Source organism: Amblyraja radiata, chromosome 9, assembly GCF_010909765.2.
Source record: "Amblyraja radiata isolate CabotCenter1 chromosome 9, sAmbRad1.1.pri, whole genome shotgun sequence".
Classification (NCBI taxonomy): Eukaryota; Metazoa; Chordata; class Chondrichthyes; order Rajiformes; family Rajidae; genus Amblyraja; species Amblyraja radiata.
The window spans coordinates 41,969,027-41,983,120 of NC_045964.1; the positions used below are offsets into that span (position 1 = coordinate 41,969,027).

At 42.5% G+C, this 14,094-nt stretch overlaps 1 protein-coding gene across 1 annotated transcript in view; it reads left to right on the forward strand.

Annotated features, from left to right (window-relative positions):
• The window catches only part of ccdc175 (coiled-coil domain containing 175), a 64,597-nt gene that overhangs the window by 30,630 nt on the left and 19,873 nt on the right, over window positions 1-14,094 (forward strand). The window contains exons 7-10 of the mRNA XM_033026445.1: window positions 2,513-2,622; window positions 3,851-3,932; window positions 8,654-8,790; window positions 12,320-12,430. Coding sequence (XP_032882336.1) covers window positions 2,513-2,622; window positions 3,851-3,932; window positions 8,654-8,790; window positions 12,320-12,430 — 440 coding nt within the window. The remainder of the gene's footprint in view (window positions 1-2,512; window positions 2,623-3,850; window positions 3,933-8,653; window positions 8,791-12,319; window positions 12,431-14,094) is intronic.

The window sequence follows — 14,094 nt, forward strand, 5'->3', positions numbered from 1 at the left end:
AATGACTTTATCGTCGTAAAAACGGTCACGATTGAGACTGACCACCAACCCCTAACCAGCATTCTGAACAAATCGATACACGCTTCTCCAGGGCGCCTCCAACGTATGTTGCTACAGCTACAGAAGTATGACATTGTTCGAACTTACAAACGTGGCAAGGACATGCACCTGGCTGACTCTCTGTCACGTGCTCCACGGAAGACCTTTGAGAAACCATCCACGGCTGAAGACAGCTTCATTGTCATGATGTCTATTTTCCTTCGTCCTGTTTGGAGTACCTGGTTGTCCAAACTGCTGCTGACGATACCTTACGATCGCTCTCCTCTGTCATTAAGCACGGGTGGCCAGACAAGCAATACAGATTACCACTACCAATCCGGCCTTTCTTTGTCGTTCATGATGAACTAGTACTACAAGAGGACATTATTGTAAAGGGCCACAAAGCTGTAATTCCTGCCTCCTTACACACCAAGTACTTTGATGCCGTCCATGCGGGACACCCAGGCACAGAGGCAACTGTCCTGCGAGCGAAAAGCATGTTTTTCTGGCTTGACATGGCTGATTATATTTGTGAGAAAGTAAAGTCCCGTGTAGTGTGCAACAGTTTGACACCACACCAACAAAAGCATCCACTTCTCTCACACCCGGTTCCTGACCTCCCATGGTCCACAATGGCAACTGACATTTTTTAGTGGCATGGCAAACAATACCTGGTTCTAGTCGACTCGTATTCCGGATGGTTTGAAATCGATCTACTCATTAGCCCCACCTCTGCAGGGGTTGTCCAGAAGCTGGCACACCACGCCATTTCTCTGTTCTCGGGTCCCCGTATCAGCCACTGTCTGACAATGGCAGTCAATTTACCAGCCAGTACTTCAAAGACTTTGCTACACGTGGGGTTTTTGTCATATTACCCACAGTTAAACGAGCTGGCTGAAAATTCCATCAGGAGTGCCAAACAAGTTATGGAACTATCCCACAGAGCAGGATCAGACCTATACCTAGACCTGCTCAACCTGCGTAACATCTCCCGTGACCTGATATTGGGTCACCCGCCCAGCGACTGATATCAAGGCAAACACGAGCCACACTGCCTGTGGCGAAACGGGCACTAGTACTGCAAGTGCTTCCATCATCCGAAATCCAGTCCAGGCTACAACAAAGGCATAACGTTAAAAAAGGATGGTATGTCAGGACGAGCAGACCACTTCCACCACTAGCCAAGGGACAGGTGGTCCGTCTACAAACCGAAAAGGGTCACGACCGCCTCGGTGTAATTTCTGGAACTGCTTCCGAACCACGTTCATATTTGGTCAATGCCGATGGTGACACCTACCGACGTAATAGCACATCCTGCCTGTGAACGAACCAGCACCATCTCTGTATTATCCTGACCGCACAGGTATACTTCCATCCCCATCCAGTGGCATCGGCCCGACCATACCACCACTACCATCCGCTCCTGATCCGGTCATTTCACCCATGGCCCCACTGCCTCGACCCATGCCAAGGTCTCCAGTTTCATCGCTAGGGATGCTGTTTCAATCTCCCGCACCTGCTCTACCACCGATCGCATCTCCGGTGATGGGAGAAGATGCAGGATTGTACTGTACGCTTCCAGGTCATCCCAAAGTACCCGGGTTACGTTTGAACTTCGCTCCAGCCTACTTACACATAAAATATGTACTTTATGTAATCAGTAATACCTACATTTTTGCATGTGATTATCTTATCTATTTTATTAGGAGTTAATTCTATAAGAGGAAGGATGTAGATTAGTATGTCTTTACTATATATATATCACCACACAGATTATGCATGCTACACATTCCTTATGTAATCCAGTCCAAATCTTCATCCCTACCGTGGGCACACCAATCCAAACCAGTGCGTCACTCTCTATCTTTAGATATAATGCAGACCATGGGGATGAAAGCATGACGTGTTCCTTCCGCTTGAACTGCAATTAAGACTATGAGTTGTAACCTCTATGTGTGCCTGATCATTGAGCAGAGAGCCACAGTGATCAACTCACTCAAAAGCCAAAAAAATTATGTTGTTATCCTGTGTACATCACTGGATCCTGATGTGTGTTCAGGAAAATAGTTCTAGGGATCCAGTGGGAACACCCAAAGTGAACACGAGTCCGCTCACTCACAGCATACATTTTTATTCTAACCTGCCCATTACTCTAAAAGCTCATATTTCTACTCTAACCTGCAAACGACAGTTAACTATGTTTTGGAACTAACTGTTCTAAATTCTAAATAAGGAGGCGGTAAGGCAGGTGAGGCATATTTTACAGAACGCTCTGGCAACAATGGCAGTAGTGAAAGAATGAAGAATCCACTGTGCTCGACAAAGAACTATGAATAAAAGGAAGCCACGAAATGGAGCATATATTTTATTACAATTTTACACCCAAATAAGGCAGAATTAGTTTCATATTGCACTTGATTGAATAATGTTTTTTGTTCTTAAACATTATCGTGAATGCTGTGCTTTTTTTTAGATAACATCAGATTTAAGAGTGCAGAATACACTTTTACAGAAGAATAAAACTGTTCTTCAATACGAACACGAAGAAAAATTGCAAAAGATTGAAGAACTAATTATTAAGAAGTAAAAGAAAATTATGTGTCATTCAATATTCTTGGAAAACGTTACAGTCGAACAAAAGCTTGTGCACAAGTGACCAATGCTGAAAGTACTATTTTCATTGTATTTAATCATATTTAGGAAAAAGCAATCTCATATTGTAAACATCACACCACATTTTAGATGCAAACTAGTTAAACCTCTGGCTATATTTGTTCTATAACCTAAATTGGACAACCACAAATCAATCTTCGATGAATGGTGGTGATTAAAGTGGAGAGAAGGATACAGGAGATTGCTTTGGAAATTAGGAAGTGTGTGAAGAAAAGTGTAGGGAGCACGATGATGGACATTGATAGATTTGAGGTAGAAGAGGTATACAGGACAAGCAGAGGGGGAGAAGTAGAGCAAAGTGCATCAAAGTGAAGGGCCAAGAGATGACAAATGTTGAAATTTAAGGAGTAAATGGGGTACCAATGAGAGAGCATGGAGAGGTGAAATAGAAAGGAGTAAAATCTCGAGAACAAGAACAGGACAGAGAGAGAGCAAAATAAATGGTGAAGGATCAAAGTGCTTGAGAGAAAGAATGGGGAGGGAAAATTAGGATAAAGGTGGAGAAAGGAGCACAAAAAGACACTGGGTGATAGAGAGGAGAATGGAAGAAAAGATGATGGTTAATATATCTCATCACTGAGCACATCGATCAGCGATTCCTGTACACTAGTTCTATCCTATACACGAGGGACAATTGTACAGAAGCCAATTAACCTACAAACCAGTATGTCTTTGGAATGTGGGAGGCACCTAGAGAGAGCTCACACAGTCACAGGGACAATGTACAAACATCGTATAGACAGCGCCCATGGTCAGGATCAAACCCAGGTCTCTGGGCTGGAAGGCAGCAACTACCCCTGTGCCACTGCGCCACTCTCCATCTGAAACATCACCTATTCCTTTTCTCCAGGGATACTGCCTGATCCGCTGAGTTACACCAATCTTTTGTGTATGTCTTTGGTCAGCATTTGTAGTTCCTTCTTGCACATTATATATGAAAGTAATTCGCTTGATCAGAATAACTGCGGTTGTAACTAGATAAATTAACTTTGCTCCATGAGCAATATAACTAGTATTTGACCTTGATTATTTATTGATTTTATGTTGTTAAATATTTAAACAGAGAAAATAACTTTAAGCATACAATTATGATTAGTGTTATTACTTAAATAATGAATATGTATTTTGCTGTGAATAGAGACAAATTTACCGATGAATTAAAAATCCTCATGGAATACAACCAACAGGAAATTGAAAATTCAATGATGAGATCATCACAGGTAGGATTTTTATAAATGTATTAGATTAATTCTTTTGATTTCAGCAACAATTATACATGGTTCAGAGATGAAAGAAAATGATGACTGCTTATAAAGTACTGGTAAGTACCTGAGGGTCCATTTCTTTTTAATTTATTAATGGGATGTGGAAGTAACTTGCAAGGTCAATGTTATTGCCAATCTCTAGATGCCCTTAAGGCAGTGGTTCTTAACCTGGGGGCCGGGACCCTCATGGGGTGTCGTTTGGGGTTTTAACGGGGGACATGGTCATAAATAACATATCCATTTGTTGAGCCCATTTTTAGGAACCTAACAAAGGTACATACCATATAGTATTTTATTCGCGTATGCGCATACGTGTGCCAAAAAGGTTAAGAGCCACTTGTTTAAAGAAATGCGGAGGTGGGGAGGGGGGGTGAGGAAGGGGGGTTGGGGAGTGACCATCATGCAGTGCTTCTGGTGAAAATGTTTGTTGTGTATTAGAGTACTAGTGGTAGACGGAGTCAATTTAGGATGGTGGCACGGTGTCAATTATGTGCTTTGTCCTGGATGTGGAGTTGTACACATCCAGCAAGTGGAGAATTTTCTATCAGATCCCTGGCTTGTACAGTGTAGGTGGTGGAAAGCCTATAGAACAATACAGCATAAGAACAAGCCTTTCCACCTACAATGACTGTGCTGACCACGCTGCCAATCTAAATTGCACATCTCTCTGCTCTAGTCTACATCGCTCAATTCCCTGCCTGCTCATGTGTCTGCCGAAGTACCTCATAAACATTTCTATTGTATTTACTTCCATCCATTCCCCTGCAGTACTGTCAAGAGTCACGAGAGTCAAGATCCCAGCACTGATATTTGTGGGACATCGCTGGTCATAGACATGCGATCTGAAGAACACCACCTCACTACTACCCTCTGTCTTCTTTGGCCAAGCCAATTTTGAATCTAATCTGCCACGTCTACATAGATCCCTGGTGCCTTACTGTCCTGTGGGAAGTATGAAATTAGTCATATGTGCTGTGCCCAGCCACTGATCTACTTTTCTAACCATAGTTAAGTTTCTGGTCATTCGGCGAAGTATTGAATACTTCGATTTGAAGTATTGAATGCTCACTCATTGGCAGGTGTAATGCCAATCACTTGCAGGGTAATGTAGGTGGAATAACTGAAAGCACTAAACAATGATTTTCTCAAAAGTAACAAAATTGTCACTGAAATGTTTAATCTCCATCAAAATTTGTAATTTCGACCCATCTTGGTTGTTATGTCTGAATGAATTGTCCGTCCGTCTGAATGTTTAAAAAAATTTAGAACAAAACTGGGACCCATTGTGCTATTGGCTTTCAGTATTGTATTGTGAGTAAATTAGGTCACTAGCAAAGTATCTGGCTAATTATAGGATTGATAAGCAAAACATAAAGTGCTGGAGGAACTCAGCAGATTAGGCAACATCTGTAGACAGAATGGACAGAGCATGTTTCCAGTCAGGTCCCATTTTCAGACTGAGTTTCTCCAGTAATTTGTGTTTTGCTCAAGATGCCAGTGTCTTCAGTTCCTGTGTATCCATAGGATTGATTAGATTTGGGGAATTGATTTTGGATTGGAAATTAAAGGCTTGAAATTGATTAGATCACGTGAATGATCATTGATCAGTGTCCATTCAGTGGACACTTCTGGGCATGATTCATCTTAGCAAGCTGACATTTTCCCAGTTAAATGACATCATTCAGAGAGCAGCAACCCTTTAATTGTTTTCTGAAAGACATTGGCTATTAAAATCACAGTGCTATACTACAACACGGAAACAGGCTCTTCGGCCGAACCTGTCCTTGCCAACCAAATTGCCTGACTGAGCTGATCCCACCTGCCTGCACCTGGCCCACTTACCTCAAACCTTTTCTATCCATGTACTTGTCCAAGTACCTTATATGGTATAATTGTACCCACCTCTATCACTTTGTTTAGAAGCTCATTCCATTTATGCACCACCTTCTGTGTGGAAAAAGTTGCTTCTCGGGCCTCGTTTAAATATTTCCCCTATCACCTTAAATCTATGCATAATTAGTTTTAAACTCCCCTAACATAGGGAAAAGACTGCAGCTTTTCACCTTATCAATGCCCCTGATGTGTGTTATATATCTCTATAAGGTCACCCCTCAGCCTCCTATTCTCCAGGGAAAAGATAACTAGCCTCTCCTTATAACTTGTGTAGGAAAAAACTGCAGATGCTGGTTTACATCACCTGAATGATTTGAATGGATTTAAATAGTCTGAAGAAGGGTCTCGACCCAAAACATCACCCATTCCTTCTCTCCAGAGATGCTGCCTGTCTCGCTGAGTTACTCCAGTATTTTGTGTCTACCTTCTCCTCATAACTTCTTCTCCAGACCCTATAACATCCTTATAAATCCCTTTTGCACTCTTTCACGTTTAATGACATCCTTCCTATAGCAGTGTGTTCAAAACTATGCACAATACTCCAAATGTGGTCTTATCAATGTCTTATATAATTGTAACATGATGTCTCAGTGCCCTAATCAATGAAGGCAAGCGTGCCAGATGCTGCTTTCACTCTGTCTACTGTGTTGCTACTTTCATGGAACAAAGTACCTGCACCCCGAGATCTCTCTATTCTATAACTCTTCCCAGGACCCTAGCTTTTACTATGCAAGTCCAACCCTGGTTTGTCCTGCAAAAATGCAGCACCTTGGATTAATCTCCATTAAACCCCATCTGCCATGCCTCAGCCCATTGGCACAGTTGATCAAAACCCCGTTGTATCCTTCACTGCATACAGAATTAGTCTTACATGTTCGTAAATGCAGTTCTCCTTTCATTTGAGGCAGGAATTCTAGAAAAAGTTGAGGAGCAACAACATTTACAGGATTCAGAGTTAATCATTATAAGAAAAAGAAGCACTCAGAAAGAAGACTCAGTGGGTCAGGCAGCAATTGTGGAGGGAATGACTAAAGGTCTGCTTGTTCTGAAAATATAATTTACTTTTTTAGTTTATTTTTTTCTTCATATTTATATTGTCCTTTGCTGAAGATGTTGGCTGCTTGTTGGGGTATAGTTTTGCAGCTGCTGACTGCCCTCAATACTTTGCCTAAATGTATTTTGCTTATTTGTCAGTCATAATGGAAAATCAAGTGGCCATATAACAGAAACTGAATGACAGTAAGGAATAGATCTGTTAATTATCCCTGAAACACTACTTCATCTGAGATATGAAGATCAATTTTACTGTTGCTTAGGATGCAAAGAGTTAGCCATTTTATTTGTGTCCCTCCTTTGTTCACTGGGCGCAATGAGTGAGGCATAAATCACAGAGCATTAAATACTAATTTTACATTGGGTACAAAATGCAAGTGCCCCAGAATGAGTGGCATTTATATTCAACCAAGATCCTTTTGAAGCTTGTGCAGCACAGCACAGAAATAGGCCCTTTGGCCCACAACGTTGTGCTAATCATGATGCCAAATTTAACTATTACCATCACCCTACTTATGATTCATATGCCTCTGTTACCTTGAAGAAGGGACTCGACCCGAAACGTCACCCATTCCTTCGCTCCAGAGATGCTGCCTGACCCGCTGAGTTACTCCAGCTTTTTGTGTCTATGTTTGGTTTCAACCAGTATTCAATTCAATTCAATTCAATTCAATTCAATTCAATTTATTGTCATTTGGGCCCCTTGAGGTCCAAACGAAATGCCGTTTCTGCAGCCATACATTACAAACAAATAGACCCAAGACACAACATAATTTACATAAACATCCATCACATTGCTGTGATGGAAGGCCAAAAAAACTTCTCTCTCCACTGCACTCTCCCCCCCGATGTCAAAGTCAAAGCCCCCGGCGGGCGATGGCGATTGTCCCGTGGCCATTAAAACCACGCCGGGTGATGCAAGGCCGCGCACCGGGTCTTGGTGTTAGAGCCCCCGGCGCGCGCTCACAGAGACCCGCCGCCATTCCAAGCCGCGCGGGGCGGTGCTGTAAGGCCCCGCTCCAGGAGCTCTTCAACCCCGCAACTCGGGTGGGAGAAGTCACCGCTGCGGAAGCCCCGAAAAGCGGTCTCCCTCCAGGGACCCGCGGGCTCCCGGTGTTACCGTCCGCCAAACCCGCAGTTGCAGCCACCGAATCTCCGGGGGTCGGGTCGCAGCAGCGTCCACCACAGCTCCACCCGCTCTAGACTCGGCCAGCTCCGCGACGGTGAGGTGAGTAGTCGGCACCAGAGCCCCCGGTCTTCCTGTTGGAGGCCGCTCCTCATTGCAGCCCCAACGACAACGGAGACCCGACAAAGAAAAGGTCGGGTCTCCCGTGCAGGGAGAGATTTAAAAGTTACCCCAACCCCCCCACACCACCCCCACCCCCCCACACACACACCCCAACAAAAATAACAAAAACTACATAAAAACATAGACATAAAATAATAAAAACGCAGACGGACTGCAGAGGCCGCAGCTGACGAGAGTCGCGTCGCCTATCTGCAGTTCCTTCCCACACATTGCCCCTGTTTCCTTCATTTGCCTATCTAAATGCCTGTTAAATATCCCAATTGCATCTGCTGCCTCGCCAACACATCAGTGCTCTCCTCCATCCCAGCAGCATGTGCCCAGCACCCAACACCATCGGTGTGGACAAAATGTTTCTTCACACATCTCCTTTAAACTTTGCCCCCCTTCCCCTTCACCTTTTGTTATTTGTTATTTTCTGCAGGTTCAGGAGGACATCGATAAAGTTAAGGTTATAAATCAGAACCTTCAAGAAAAAAGAGATTCTCGCAGCGAAGCAGCTAGAAAAGCAAAAGAATATGAAACTGAAACAAGAAAACGTTTGAAAAGTCTAACAGATCGGTGTGTTTGTTAGGCATTATTCTTAGTTGCACTGAATGTTTAGCAGAAATTAGCAGCAACAGGAAATTGCATGATGCATAAATGAATAAAAGAACTAGGTATATTTTATTTGTAAAAATCAATAGATTTTTCTTAATATTGCTCACAAAATGATGAACTCATAATCACTCAAAAAGGCAGAAATTCCCATACCTGCAGAACCTCCTATACAATTGGACTGTACTGCTCACAATCCCTATGAACATATACATTGCTTTTTCTTGTTGACAAAAAAAATGCAGGTGCATAGAACATAGAGAAGGAACATACAGCACAGGAACAGGCCCTTTGGTCCACAATGTCTGTGTCAAACATGATCTAAGTTGGACGACAGGGACGACAGATGGCACAATGGGCTAAGTGTTCGGCTGGCAACCGGAAGGTAGCCGGTTCGAATCCCGCTTGGAGTGCATACTGTCGTTGTGTCCTTGGGCAAGACACTTCACCCACCTTTGCCTGTGTGTGAATGTGTGTGAATGTGTGTGAGTGATTGGTGGTGGTCGGAGGGGCCGTAGGCGCAGATTGGCAGCCACGCTTCCGTCAGACTGCCCCAGGGCAGCTGTGGCTACAGAAGTAGCTTACCACCATCGAGTGTGACTGGGGTGTGAATGAATAATGCGATGTAAAGCGCCTTGAGTATTAGAAAGGCGCTATATAAATCCCATCCATTATTATTATTATTAAGTTAAATTAAACATTTGCCTGCATATGATCATATCCCTTCATACTCTGTCACACCCTGAGTATCTGAAAGCCTCTAAAATGCACATCATAATTGTCTCCACCATCACCCTTGACAGCATCTTCCGTGCACCCACCACCTTCTGTTTAAAAAAGAATTGCCTCCCACCTCTCCTTGAAACTTTGCCTCTCTCACCCAAAAGCTTTGCACTCTCGTTTTGGCGTTTCCATCTGGGAAAAAGGTTCTGACTGTCTACCCTATCTAGGCTTCTCATTTTATATACTTCTCTCGGGCCTCCCCTCAATCACTGGCATTCTGGAGACGTTTATCCATTAAAAATCAAGCTACACTTATCAACGCTTGTTTTCCATCAATATACCACCCATTTCTGTTTTGATTTTGCGATCAATGTCTAATTTTGATAAACAAATAAGTATAATGTATAAAATCAACATTAAGTATCAATTTTAAAATCTAGTTTTTAACTTTTAAAGGTGCTGCTATGCTGTATTGGCACGTCCTGTCACTAAAGAAACACTGCATGCATAACATCAGATCCTCTAGTACAAAAACTGAGAAACAAGGAAAGAAAAATATCAAGCTCCTAACCTCCTTCTCTCCTCGATTTCCACAATGTGCCTCACTACTGATCTTTATTCTCTATTTAATGTTTTCCAAGGATTTCTCCCTCTTAATATTTTAGCCTTTATTTATAGGAGACCTTTTTTTAAAACATCTGGGATAGAGCTTTAAATGCCTCTCCAGAGTGTCAGTGTGGAGTGATTTGTGAGTGCAGTACCAAAGTAAGGTTTGTTCCAATCTGCTCCCTTTCAATGTATTTTCTGGTTTGCCTAAATGATCTCATGAAGTTATTTGAGGAAGATCCGGAAATCCTTTCCAATGTTGTAATGATGTTTTATCTGAACAACCAATATGTAAAGCAAATCATCTAGTATATACAGCATGGAAACATGCCTTTCGTCCCATCTTTCCCATGCTGATCAAGTTAAGTCTACTCCCGTTTGACTGCCTTTGGCCCATGTCCCCCTAAACCTTTCCCATCCATATATCTGTCCAAATGCCCTTTTAAAATAGTTATTGTTTCATTGCAGGTAGACAAAAATGCTGAAGAAACTCAGCGGGTGAGGCAGCATATATGGAGCGAAGGAAATAGGCGACGTTTCGGGTCGAGACCCTTCTTCAGACTGCATGTTTCATTGCAGTTTGTTTGGTCATTTTACATATAAGCGGCCTGCCATATCTCCTGTTACATAAGTGACTGTAATTCAATATTATTTTATTGCCCCCTACATCTTTTAGGTTGCCTTGTAGGCAAGTAAATTTCTTTATAAGCATATAAGTTATAGAAGCAGGAGTAAACTATTTGGGCATTTGTACCTGCTTGACCATTGAATGGTACAAATTGGGTTTGATTTTCTTTTTAGATTAGCACATCTTCTTCTATCAGCCCCATATCCCTTGAATCCTTTTATATCCATAAATCTTTCAGTCTCTAAATTAAGTAAACTCGGTTATATCTGCAAAGCCCTTTGCAAAGAGAATTTCACTGATTCAATACCCTCTGTTTGAAGAAGGGTCTCGACCAGAAACGTCACCTTCTCTCCAGGGATGCTACCTGTCCCGCTGAGTTACTCCAGCTTTTTGTGTCAACCCTTGTGTTTGTACATTCTTCCTGTGACTACATGGATTGTTTCTAGGTGCTCTGGTTTCCTCCCACACTCCAAAGACGTTTAGTTAATTGGGTTTGGTAAAAATGATAAATAGTCCCTAGTGTGTAGGATAGTGCTAGTGTATGGGGTGATCTCTGGGCGGACTCGGTGGGCCAAAGGGTTTGTTTCCGTGCCGTATCTCTAATGTAAAAGGAAAAGACTCGCATGTTCATGTGTAATCATGCGGTAAATTCAAGTTCATTCTCATTTTTCTTTGTAAACTATCTCTGCAGGGTTTTATCTATATAAGATTATTAGACAGTCACAACCTTTTCCCCCAATGCATAACTTTAAGGTGAGTGGGGCAAAGTTTACAGGAGATGTGCAGAGCAAATTTTGTTTACACAGAGGGCGACGGGGGCCTAGAACATGCTGCCAGGGACAGTGGTGGAGGCCAATATGATGGTAGCATTTAAATAACTTTTAGACTGGCACTTAGATATGGAAGGAATGGAGGGATATGGATAATTTACACGCAGATGAGATTAGTTCAACTTGGCAATACATTCATCATGGATTTTGTGGACCAAAGGGCTTGTTACTGTGCTGTACTAGTTCTATGATTTCCCTCTTGAAATGTTGATGGGAAATCAACAACAATTTATGTGGAAAGAGTATACTTTTGTTAGGAAATTGAAATTATTATATGGGAATTGAATGCAAATGTTTTAGAAGAGAGCATGAGCACTAAAAGGGACATGAGGTACAGATTTAATTGAATGGTGGTTAAAACTGATTTGAGGAGATGATTGTGTAGTGCCGTACTTAAATTAGGATTTAATTAATAGGTTATATACTAAATGACACTGTTGAAAATTATACTCGTGTAGTTTTTAGAATTCATTTGTACCATTTACTCATGCTATTTTGACTTATTTTGCAATATTTTCCACAATTTCTCCACTATTTATATTTTATTACTTTGGGTAGTTTTATGGAGCTTCTATAAATTAAATAAACAGATGTTCTGTGCAAGAGAAAATCAAATACATAAATGGAAAGTCTCAGTTTTGAAACATTTTCACAGCAACATATATTAAGCTATATTTGTAATATATCAATTAATTTAATATTTTAGGTTAGAATCAACCAACGATATGCTTAATCAGACTGAAGAAAATTTGTCAAGTGTAAGGAAGGAAATCCAAGAGTTTGAAGAAATGATGCTGAGTCTTGCAGATAAACACAAGTAAGACCATTACAATATTCTTAAGTTTAATTTGATATTCTAAATATCATTTATTTATTCCCTATTCACTCCAGCTGCTTAGAAATGGGTAGAGTTCCATGCGGGTGTGTATTGTTTCAATTATATTTGTGGATTGTCAAATCTGCAGGGTATTGCCTTATTTCATTTCAGTAATACGCAATGTGCTGAAGTAACTCAGTGGGTCAATCAGCATTGGTGGAGGGAATGGATAGGTGATGTTTCAGATGGGGACACTTCTTCAGACTGATCCCTTCCTCATCAGTCTGAAGAAGTTCCGACCAAAATGTTGTTTGCCCATTCCCTCCACTGTTGCTGCCTGGCCTGCTGAATTACTCCAGCACTTTGTGTTTTGTTCACAATTCCAGCACCTACAGTTCCTTGCATCTTCATTTTAATAATGTACACTCACAACCTTAAGCGTTTACAGAAATATTTTGATTGAAAAATGAGACATAAATTTGGAGAAGAAAATGGATGATGTTTCCTTCTCTTTGTTCAAACTTACAGTATGAACTGGACTAAGTGGGACCCATTGGGTCCCATGTTCACACGGGAGGGCTGGTCCCCCAACACATTATTCCACCTCTCCACCAATTCCAATATTGATGGCCAGTGGGGGGCTTTCTGGAATGCTAGTATGGGTGGTGTGGGCCGAAGGGACTGGTTTCCAAAGGTGTAGTATGGGTGTTGTGGGCCAAATGGATTCTTGGGCTGGCAGCTCAATCACTCAAGCCTGGTGGGCTGGCAGCTCAGTCACTCAGGCCTGGTGGGCTGGCAGCTTAGCCACTCAGGCCTGGTGGGCTGGCAACTCAGTCACTCAGGGCTGGTGGGCTGGCAGATCAGTCACTCAGGGCTGGTGGGTTGGCAGATCAGTCACTCAGGGCAGGTGGGCTGGCAGTTCACTCACGGCTATTCCTGGAAATAGCATTTCAGGCAGAGTGCAGGCCACCAAACTCAATTTCATACCATTTCAAGCAGAGTGCAGGCCACCAAACTCAATTTCATAGCATTTCAAGCAGAGTGCAGGCCACCAAACTCAATTTCATAGCATTTCAAGCAGTGCAGGCCACCAAACTCAATTTCATAGCATTTCAAGCAGTGCAGGCCACCAAATATAAATTTCATAGCATTTCAAGCAGAGTGCAGGCCACCAAATATAAATTTCATGGCATTTCAAGCAGGGTGCAGGCCACCAAACTAGCTTCGGAGCCACGCTCGTACATTGTTAGAGCCGATGGCAGTACCTACCTACAAAACAGACAACATCTTCTGCCTGGGAAGGACCCAATCCCTCCAACTTATTATCCTGATCATACAAGTTCATTTCAATCTGCATCTTGTGACCTTCGCATGCTCTTGTCAGCACAACAATCCATGCCTGTGACAGTTCCTCTGTCTGTCCCATCTTCACCTGTGCCACAGTCTCCTGCTTTGACTCCAGAGGCGTTGGTCCACTCCCCCACGATGGTGAAATCACTAGCTCTGTCCCCGGAGAAAAATAATGGAGATGGCCTCTATCGTACACGTGCCCTTCCAGACAACATTTCTAAGCTCCACCCATTCTGCCTCAGCAGACGAACCCTCCAGTTTGTCCATGAGTGCTGCTGTGACAGGTGTACAACTCCTACACCTCATTTGCTTCC